The sequence below is a fragment of the Pyrgilauda ruficollis genome, unplaced genomic scaffold (genome assembly GCF_017590135.1).
Source record: "Pyrgilauda ruficollis isolate IOZ18807 unplaced genomic scaffold, ASM1759013v1 scaffold247, whole genome shotgun sequence".
Classification (NCBI taxonomy): Eukaryota; Metazoa; Chordata; class Aves; order Passeriformes; family Passeridae; genus Pyrgilauda; species Pyrgilauda ruficollis.
This window is the reverse complement of record NW_024523789.1, coordinates 795,817-806,310: the sequence shown is the minus strand read 5'-3', so window position 1 is coordinate 806,310 and position 10,494 is coordinate 795,817. Positions and strand designations below refer to the sequence as shown.

Genomic DNA, 10,494 nt, shown 5'->3' with positions numbered 1-10,494 from the left:
TTTCAGCAGGCAGCCGGCAGTCCGGGCAAAATCCCAGCTCAGTTTCTCTCCTGATGCAGAATTAACAGATCAGGAATTTCCAGCCCAAATCTCTCCCCTCCTACACCCAACATCCTACTGGGCTGGGGTGTGGGGAGCAGGACTTTCCTCATGGTCCCCCAAAATGTTTGGGATCTCAGAGAGGATGGAGAGAGCCAAAATCCCAAAATCCCTGCTCAGGTTTGTTCCTGATGTGGAGCTGAACAGATTGGGAATTTCCTGCCCAAATCTCTCCCGTTCTACACCCAAAATGCTGCTGAGGAGATGTGGGGAGCAGGGCTTTCCCCATGGTCTCCCCAAAGTGTTTGGGATCTCAGCGGGGTGAGAATCATCCCAGAGTGGATGGAAAGAGCCAAAATCCCAAGATCCCAACTCAGTTTCTCTCCTGATTCGGAGTTAACAGATCAGGAATTTCCTGCCCAAATCTCTCCTCCTCTACACCTAAAATGCTGCTGGGCTGGGGTGTGGGGAGCAGGGCTTTCCCCGTGGACCCCACAAAGTGTTTGGGATCTCAGAGAGGATGGAAAGAGCCAAAACCCCAAAATCCCAGCTCAGTTTCTCCCCTGATTCGGAGTTAACAGATTGGGAATTTCCTGCCCAACCTTCTCCCTCCCGTTCCCAAAATCCTGCCGGGGTGGGGTGTGGGGAGCAGGGCTTTCCCCGTGGACCCCACAAATCTTTTGGGCTCTCAGACTGGGGAGCCCCTCATCTTCCCAGAGCGGGTGGAGAGACCCCAAACCTGCCAGACCCCAAATCCAGCTCCGTTTGGGACCCCTCAATCCAGGGCTGGGATTTCCCCTCCCGGGAATCTTTTCCCGCTGCTCCCCTATCTCTCCCCAGCTGCTGCGGCCGGATAATTACTAATTATCAACCTTAATTACCGTCTCCACCCACCCCTGGCATGCTCTGCCCATCCCTTGTCCCTTTGTCCCCAAAGCTCCTCCGCCCAGGAGAGTTTTTGGGGTAAATCCGATCAGAATCGAGCAAAGAGGAGGTGACACCGGTGACAATTCCCTGAGTGCCACCGGCGGTTTGGGTGTCACTGTCCTGACTCCTGTCCCCGCTCCTGGGGGGTTCTGCCCACCCCGGATCCCCCTGGGATGAGCCCAGCGCCCTCTGCCTCGCTGCTTTTTTTGGGGTTTTTTTTTTTTTTTTTTTGGTGCTTTTCCAAAAGGGAAATATTTGGAGGGGTTGTTTCCCGCCGGGAATTTGCGCTTCCCGAGGAAACATCCTAAAGGGAATGTTTACAAACAGTCTGGGAAGTGTTGGAGCTGGGGGAGGGAGGCTGCAAAACGGGAGGGAAGGAAAAAAAAAAAAAAAAAGGCAAGCAAGAGGAGGTGGAGAATTAGGGGGATAAATGTGGAAAGGAGTAGAGGTGGAATTTGGAGTTTTCAGGGCAAAATTTGTGGGTTTGAGGACAAAATTTTGGGGTTAGAGGGCAAAATTTGAGGATCTGAGGGCAAAATATAGGGGTTTGAGGGCAAAATTTTGGAGTTTCAGGGCAAAATTTGGGGATTTCAGGGCAAAATTTGAGGGTTTGAGGGCAACATTTGGGGGTCTCGGTGCAAAATCTGGAGGGTTCAGGGCAAAATTTGGGGGTTTGAGGGCAAAATTTGAGGGTCTCAGGGCAAAATCTGAAGGGTTCAGGGCAAAATTTTGGGGTTTGAGGGCAAAATTTGGGGTTTCACGGCAAAATCTGGGGGGTTTCTGGAGAAATCCTGCTAGTCCCCATGGAGAACCTAGTGGGTTTTGACATCCCCCAGCCCAGGAGAGTCCTTGGGAGAGCCCCAGAGCCCCGATGTGATTTTTGGGGGCTGCAGCTGCGGGTCCCCCCCTGCAGCAGCGCCCCCAAAGCCCCTCCAGCCTCCAGGGGGGTTCTTTGGGTTGGTTTGGGGTTTTCCCCTCCTTTTTCCTGCTCTGTGGGTCTGGACAAAGCCCTGCACGCCCCCCTCCTCCCTCCTCCTCCTCCTGGGTGGGATCCAGGGGCCCCCCGGACCCCGCAGCTCCTCCCGGCAACAGGAGGAGGAGGAGGAAGGGGATGAGGAGGAGGGGCCCAGCCCCCGTTCCCCGCTGTTCCCACCACAACAAGGCAGAGATTGGGCGCCTGTGGGACCAATGGGGGCTGTCCCTGGATTTTGGGGAGGGGGGAAAGAGGGCAGAGGGTGCCCTGAGCCTCTGCCCCCTGCCCTTCCCCCAGCTGGTGGGAATCAGGAATTCCCAGCCCTGCCCGGAGCCAGCAGCTGCTGCAGGAGCCTTGGAGCTGCTCCGGGGTTTTGTTTGTTCCCTTCCCATCCTGGAATTACGGGATTTGAGCTCCCTAAAATCTCCCCAACCCCTTTGGTTGTTCATCTAGACTGTTATTCCCAGATCCCTCTGAAATTACGGGATTTGGGCTCCCTAAATCCCCTCCCCAACCCATTTGGTTGTTCATCTGGACATTCCTTCTCAGATCCCTCTGAAATTATGGGATTGGGACTTCCTAAAACCTCCCCAACCCCTTTGGTTGTTCCATCTGGACAGTTATTCCCAGATCCTTCTGAAATTATGGGATTTGGGCTCCCTAGAAGCTCCCCAATCCTGCATCCCCTCCTGGTGCCTCCGGGAGGATTTGGATCTCTGGGATGGGGTTTGGGATGTTGGGATGAGGGTGTGATGAGGATGTGACTGTCCCTGCGACACCCTGGGATGTAGGAGAGGTGTCCCAAAGGATTGGAGTTTGGGATTTTGGGATGTGGCTGTCCCTTTGCCACCCTGGGATGTAGGAGAGGTGTCCAAAGGATTGGGTGGGATTTTCCTGCCTGGCTTCTCCAGGAGCCTTGGCTGCAGCTTTGGGGCTGCCCCTGACCAGGGATTGGGGTTTTTTTGGAATCCCAACTCCTGCATCCCACAGAATCCTGCAGGCTCTGCTTCCCTGGCTGCTCCCAGCCTGGGACACGGCACTTTCTGTTCCCCTCCGTGTGAAATTCCTATTTTTCATTCCCTTATTTTTCAACCATCCCCCAGCCCGGCTGTTAAAAATCCGCAGGACTGAAGCCAGAAGGGTCCAGAAAAAAACTCCCAGTGGTGCCTCCGTCCCTCCCCGCTCCCGCTGAGCCTTTTCCATGGAGATTTCCCCTTTCCCTGGAAATCTCCGTGCCATGCCCGGGCCAACCGCTAGACGGCAATTCCAGCCTGGATTATGGCAGGAAATCCATCCCGGAGAGGAGGAGAGGCGCTGGGTGCAGGCACTGGAAGGGTTTTATTGACGGCTTTGGGGTTTACAGTTCATGCTGGTGAAATTATGGGATTTTTCTGGGTTTTTAAAAATGAACTTTGCATGCAGGAACAACGCGGAGGGCCGGGGTGACCACCCGGACTGGCGACCCCAAAGCTCAGCTGCCCCTTCGTCCTCAAACTCAGCCACCCGAGGGGCTGAGCTGGGGAATTTGGGATTTTTAGGGAATTCCAGCGTGGCTCTGTGATTGGTTTTGAGGTTTTAATTGGGATATCCCGGGGGCCTGAGCTCAGGGAGGGGCAGATGGGGGTGACAGCTCCAGGGGTGACAGCTCCAGGGGGGTGACAGCACCAGGATTTTCCCCGTCCTGCCCGGCTCCAGGGGGTCGGGAGCAAGATTTGGGAGCCCCAGTTCCTCGGGGGGTTTCCCTCTCACCCTAGGGTGGGTTTCTCTCCTTTAGGGTTTCTCTCTGTTAATTCTGGAGCAGGTTGATGGAAAAGGAGGAAAAAAGGAAGGGAAGAGGAGGATTTGTTCCTCCTCACCCCACACTGAGGGATCCTCCAGCCTGGAGATCTTCAACCCTTCACTCCTGCAGCTCCCAACCCCTTGGATGCTCCTTCAGGGGGTTCAGACCCAGATTTGGGATCGGGATTTGATTTCCCCATGGAAAGAGGGTCTGATCCCCATGGAAAAAGAGTCTGATCCCCATGGAAGGATACTCCTCCCAGGGAGTTCAGACCTGGATTTGGGTTCGGGACTGGGATTTCCCCATGGAAAAAGGGTCTGATCCCCATGGAATTTCCCCATGGAAAAAGGGTCTGATCCCCCTCGAAGGATGTTCCTCCCAGGGGGTTCAGACCCAGATTTGGGATCGGGATTGGGATTTCCCCATGGACAAAGGGTCTGCTCCCCCTGGATGGATGCTCCTTCAGGGGGTTCAGAACTGGATTTGGGATGGGGATTGGGATTTCCCCATGGAAAAAGGTCTGATCCCCTTGGAAGGATTCTCCTTTCAGGGAGTTCAGACCCGGATTTGGGGTCGGGATTTGATTTCTCCATGCCTAAGGCAGGATGAGCCCCACCCCTGCCGTGTCCCACCCCAGCCTGGGACAGGAGATGACAGCACTTTGTGGCGGGCCCAGAGCTGAGATCTGAGCGCAAAAAAAAAGGGAGAATTTCGGGAAAACCGGGAGCACGCCGCCACCACACAGCCGAGTGGGATGGGAAAGCAGGAAGGAGGGGAGTCCCCCCGGGGGCGGGGGACAGAGTCCTGGGGGGGCTCAGATCTCGATGACGGTGGCGCGGCGCAGGCACAGCGGCGCATCCGGGGGCACCGCGTTGCGCTTGATGGCGTTGCCGTCGAGGCGCAGCACCTGGAGCCGCGAGTAGTTCATGACATCCACCACGGAGCAGAAGCTGCTGATGGAGAACTCTGCGGGGGAGAGAGGATGGTGAGGCCTCAGCGTTTTGGGGTTTGGGGTTTTTAGGTTCTGTGCTGCTTTAGGGTATGGGTCTGGGGTTCGTGTCAGGGGGTGGTGAGCTCTGTTCGCAGAGACAAAACAATTCCTGCTCTAGCTGGGACCAAGGACAAATGATCCAAATCTCAGGTCCTCTCTATGATCCAAATTTCAAATGATCCAAATCTCAGGCCCTCTCTATGATCCAAATTTCAAATGATCCAAATCTCACCACACGAGCACAAACAATGTGGAATGAAGAGAGAAAAACAAGGATGGGACTGCATGGGCTGGAGATGTAATCGGACAATTAACTCCAATATGCAAATGGAGCCGAACTGATAAAAGTGAGAGACCCCGTGAGTGGTCGTGCACTTTGTGACCATTTGGGTTCATCTTGGGTTCATTTTGTGACCATTTTGGTCCATTTTCTGTTCATTTTGTGATCATTTGGGTCTATCTTGGGTTCATTTTGTGACCATTTTGCTTCATCTTGGGTTCATTGTGACCATTTTGGTTCATCTTGGGTTCATTTTGTGACCATTTTGCTTCATCTTGGGTTCATTGTGACCATTTTGGTTCATCTTGGGTTCATTTTGTGACCATTTTTGGTTAATCTTGGGTTCATTTTGTGCCCATTTTGGTTCATTTGGGTGCAGCCCTGGCTGGGCTCTTGTGCTGCCCAAGGTGGATCCATGGAGGAGATCCTTTTAATAAATCCCTGTTTATTCTTTAGCTCTGTCTGGCTCTGTTCTAGCTCACTCTTCTCAAGGCATCACTGCAGTTGAATCCCCCACAGCCTTCCCCAAAGGGCTGATTTTTAGTGGGAAATTCTCTGTTCTGAGGGATCCACCTCTGAGAGCTGCTTTGTGTTGAGACAGGCGGGGGGCGGGGGGGAATAACGGGAACAGCCCAAATTCTCTGATTTTTCCTGCGGATTTGGACTCAACCCCTCAAGCTAAAAGCGTTCCTGGTGCTCCTGGCCGCAGCCAGGAGGAGCAGGAGGATTTGGAATCTTCCCTTCCCAGCCGGGATGGAGCGCCCGGAGGGTGGAGTCGGACGGGAAACGTTTCTTTCCATCAGGATTTGCCTTTCCAGCCTCTTTTGGAGGCTTCCTCTGCTGCAGCCTCCATGCCCTGACCCCTCTGGCCACTGCGGGACACCCGAGCAGCGTGTCCAGGAGCGGGGATGTCCCTGTCCCCATCCCAGCCGTCCCCTCTGCGCTCCTCTGCTGCCAGCGCCAGGCAGGGAAATTCCAGCCCAGCCCAGCCCCGGCTGCCTTTGGAAGCGGGAGATGGAGCAGAGTCCAAAATACATTTTTGGGTTTTTTTTTTTTTTTCCGTGCAGGATTTGAGCCTAGAGGGCAGCAGAGCTCCAGGCCGGGCTGCTGCTGGAAAAGGCAGCGGGATGCTGGGGGGGATCGCTGGGATTTGGGGGCTGCACCCACGGAGGGGACCCTCGGTGGGGCAGAGGGGCAGCACCAAGGTCCGGATGCTCCAAGGGGTTGGGCCGAGCCCCTGGAGCCGCATCCCCGATCCTGGGGGGGCTGTGAAGGTCAGCAGGACCCGCAGAGGAGGAGGAGGAGGAGGAGGAGGAGCCGGCGGTGGCTCCGCGGCGTTTGTGGGCAGACGGCGGCAGCTCCGGTTTGGAAAGCAAACATTTGGGAATCTGTTCCCGTGTCTGTGCTGCTGGCAGCTCCCCGCTGCGGGGTTCTGTGTTTTCCCTGCAACAGCTGATGGCTGCTCTGACACCTTCCCAGTCCCATCCCCATTTCCCATCCCCATTCCAATTCCCATCCCCATTTCCCATTCCATCCCTATCCCAATTCCCGTTTCCCATTCTCATATCCCATCCCATTCCCATTCCATCCCCATTCCAATCCCCATTCCCATCCCATTCCCATTCTCATTCCCATCCCTGTGTCTGTTCCCACTCCATCCCAATCCCATTCTCAATTCCATCGGCACTGCAGAGTGTCCCTGTCCCCTGTGCTGGCACTGCAGAGTGTCCCTGTCCCCTGTAGTGGCACTGCAGAGTGTCCCTGTCCCCTGTGCTGGCACTGAGCAAAGTCCCTGTCCCCTGTGCTGGCACTGCCCAGGGTGTTCCATGTCCCCAGCGTGGCTGTGAGGACCCCCCAGCTCTGCCCACTGCTGTGACCCCTCTTGGCCCCCCTGACCCCATCCCAGCTGGTTCATCCCCTGCTTTCCACCCTCTCCAACCCCAGGAGATGCCCAGGCTCCTGGGAATCCCCCAAAATCCAGCGCAGAGATCCCACAGGAACCCTCCAGGCTGGGACAGCTCCCACCCCTGCCTCGCTCAGGAACCCTCAGGAACCCCAAATTCCCACTCAAAACACGCCCAGGCGCTTCCCCCGGGTTCCCCACCGCCCTTTCCCCAGCCCTGCTCACCGTTGATCTGGTTGCCCTGCAGGTAGAGGTTCTCCAGGTTGGTGTTGACCCGCGGGATCTTCTGCAGCCGGTTGTAGGACAGGTCCAGCTCCAGGATGCTGCTGCTGTTGAAGGTGTTGCTGGAGAGCCCTTGGTTGGTCAGGCTGTTGTGGGACATCCTCACGTACAGCAGCCTGGGGGACACCTGGAAATAATCGTCGGGGATGGCGTTGATGTAGTTGTACTCCAGGTAGAGCTGCTCCAGCGACGCCGGCAGCCCGTCGGGGACCTTCCTCAGGTTGTTGTAGCTCAGGTCGGCCAGGATCAACGACTTGAGCCCCTTGAGGGATGCGCCCATCTCGAAGATGAAGTTGTGGCTGAGGTACAGCGCCGTGAGGTTCTCCAGCCCCTCCAGAGCGTTGGAAGGCACCTTGGAGATCTGGTTGTAGGAGAGGTGGAGCTCGCGCAGGGAGCGCGGCAGCGGGCCGGGCAGCCTGGTCAGGTTGTTGTTGTTCATGTAGAGCCTCTCCAGGCGCTGCAGCTTCCCAAAAACCCTTTTCCCCATCTTCTCGCTGCTGATCTGGTTGTTGTGCAGCGCCAGCCACTCCAGCTCGGTGGCGTTGTCGAAGGCCCCCTCCTGGATGGAGGTGATCAGATTGTTCTGGAAATAAACGTACTTCATCCGCGACGGCACGAACGGGAGGTACCGCAGGTTGCGCGTGTCGCAGTACATGGCCGAGGAGAAATTGGGGGGACAGTCACACTCTTGGGGACACCGCCAGGGCGCCACTTGCTGCGGCTCGGGCTCGGGCTCGGGCTCGGTGTCGGTGGCAGAGGGGTAGGAGTAGGCGTACGCGGGGCTCTCCTCCTCGTAGTAGGGCACGTAGTTGTAGGAGGAGACGCGGGACTGCCGTAGGTAGTACTGGAGCCACGCCAGGTCCTCCTCCTCGTTGTACTGGCCCAGGGAGGAGCCGCAGAGCCCGGCCAGGATGAGGATGAGGATGGTGGCCCGAGGCATGGCGCTGGAGGGACCTGCCAGGGGACAAAGCCGTGGGAGGGTGAGCTGGGGAGGCAGGCAGTGCTGGAGAAACAGGAGATGAGGGAATCTGACCCAAAAATCCCCGGCTGTGGACATTTCTCCTGTGTGGAGTTGTGTGATCTTCCCACTTTTCACCTTGGAGAAAACTCCAGCCTGGTGGAGATTTGGGAGGAACCGGTGGAGATTTGGGAAAAACCTCCCTCCCTGGTGGAGATCTGGGAGAAACCAGTGGAGATTTGGGAAAAACCTCCTTGCCAGTGGAAATTTGAGGGGGGAACCTCCATCCCTGGTGGAGATTTGGGAGGAACCGGTGGAGATTTGGGAAAAACCTCCTTCCCTGTTGAAATTTGAGGGGGGAACCTCCATCCCTGGTGGAGGTTTGGGAGGAACCTTAGTTCTCAAGGGAGATCTGGGAGAAACCAGTGGAGATTTGGGAAAAACCTCCTTCCCTGTTGAAATTTGAGGGGGGAACCTCCATCCCTGGTGGAGATTTGGGAGGAACCTTAGTTCTCAGTGGAGATCTGGGAGAAACCAGTGGAGATTTGCGAGGAACCTCCATCCCAGTGGAGATTTGGGAGGAACCTCCATCCCTGGTGGAGATTTGGGAGATACCAGTGAAGATTTGGGAGGAATCTCCACCCCAGTGGAGATTTGGGAGAAACCTCCCACCTTGGAGGGAGATTTGGGAGGAATCTCCACCCCAGTGGAGCTGTGCTGGTGAGATCCTGGTTTCTGGCCAATTCCATCCCAGTTTCTGGGCGGAGGACGCAGCCTGGGGACACGCGGATCTCTGCGGGGTCACACGAGGTGCCCGGGGTTGGCTCTGCCTGGGAGGGAGGAGAAGGAATTTGGATCCCCTTGGAGAAGGGATTTGAGTTCCCTGGCTGAGAGGGGAAGCTGCCAGATCAGGGTGATTCTGGGAGCTCGAGGAGCCTTTTGAAGGAGCTGGAGGCATCTTTTGAAGGAGCTATTTCTGCTCCGCTCGCTGGTGACAGGAATCGCTGTGGGTTTCATCCAACTCTCCCTTCCCCCACAGAAACGCAGGATGCAGATCCTGGTAAACAAATTCTGCCTGATTTTGGAGCTGAAACCTCTTCCAAACTTCCATTCCCCCAGGCACAAAAAGGGGCAGCACCCTCGGTGTGAGAGGGCACAACACCTGGTGATGGATCCAGAGGAGAGCAGGGAATGATGCAAACCCATCCCTGATCCCTGTGGCCTCCTCCTGCCATGCCCAGGTGGGGCTGCAGCAGGAGGATTCCAGCTCCGGAGTCATCCTGCCTCCCCATCCCGGGATAAATGAGCACACGGGGTGTTCCTGCAGCCAGGCAGCTTGAAATCCCTCCAGGAATTTGGCTGCTGGGAGCGGGAGAGGATCCTACGTGGCTGGGAGGGTGTCACTGCCAGCTCTGCTCCAGCAGGGACCAGCAGGGACAGCAGGGACCAGCAGGGACCAGCAGGGACAACAGGAACAGCAGGGATCAACAGGGACCAGCAGGGATCAACAGGGGACAGCAGGGACAAGTGTCCCCTTTTTGCCATGCCAGGGGTGGCCCTGAGGTCACCTGGTGACCCCTGGCCGTGTCCCCAGCCTGCAGCAGGGAGGGGACACCCAGCCTGGCATGCACTGGGTGCCCTGCCCTGCCACCCTGGCATGGGAAAGAAGAGGGATTGAGGCAGGCTTGGCAAGGCCTGGGTTTGTCCTTTTTTCCCTGCTCCCCGCTCCGTGCGCTCGGGACGGGATCCTGGGGGATGCTGAGTGCCACGGGGAGCTTGGCAGGGGCAGAGTTCCTCCTCCTCCTCCTCCTCCTCCTCCTGCTGCTGCTCCAGGGCTCTGTGCCCGCTCTCATACCAGAGCCTGCAGCTTCTCCACCCTCTTGGCAGCCCCTTCTTGGGGGCCCCTTTGGGGCAAAACCCCATCCCAGAGGGCAAAACCCCATTCCTGGGGGCAAAAACCCCATTCCTGGGGGCAAAAACCCTATAGCTGGGGGGCAAAACCCCATCCCAGGGGGCAAAAACCCATCCCAGAGGGGCAAAACCCCATCCCAGGGGGCAAAACCCCATCCCAGGGGGCAAAAACTCATCCCAGGGGGGCAAAACCCCATCCCAGGGGGCAAAACCCCTATAGCTGGGGGGCAAAACCCCATCCCAGGGGACAAAAACCCATCCCAGGGGGCAAAAACCCATGCCCAGAGGAAAATCCCCATCCCTGGGATGAGAACCCATCCCTGGTGTTCCCCCACCCTTCCCAGTGCCCCTTTCAACCCTCTGGTGACCCCAAAATCTGCCCCCAGCTCCCCCCACTGTCCCCCTGCTGTTTGTGGGGTTCTCTCCCCTCCCTGGGGCTTCACCCCCGGG

At 57.0% G+C, this 10,494-nt stretch overlaps 1 protein-coding gene across 1 annotated transcript in view; it reads right to left on the bottom strand.

Annotated features, from left to right (window-relative positions):
- Nucleotides 1–3,258: 3,258 nt before the first annotated feature.
- Nucleotides 3,259–10,494, bottom strand: part of FMOD (fibromodulin) — an 8,651-nt gene continuing 1,415 nt past the window's right edge. Inside the window, exons 2-3 of the mRNA XM_041470519.1 lie at nucleotides 7,119–8,129; nucleotides 3,259–4,685 (exon numbers count right to left, since the gene is read on the bottom strand). Coding sequence (XP_041326453.1) covers nucleotides 4,534–4,685; nucleotides 7,119–8,115 — 1,149 coding nt within the window. The 5' untranslated portion in view covers nucleotides 8,116–8,129 and the 3' untranslated portion in view covers nucleotides 3,259–4,533. The remainder of the gene's footprint in view (nucleotides 4,686–7,118; nucleotides 8,130–10,494) is intronic.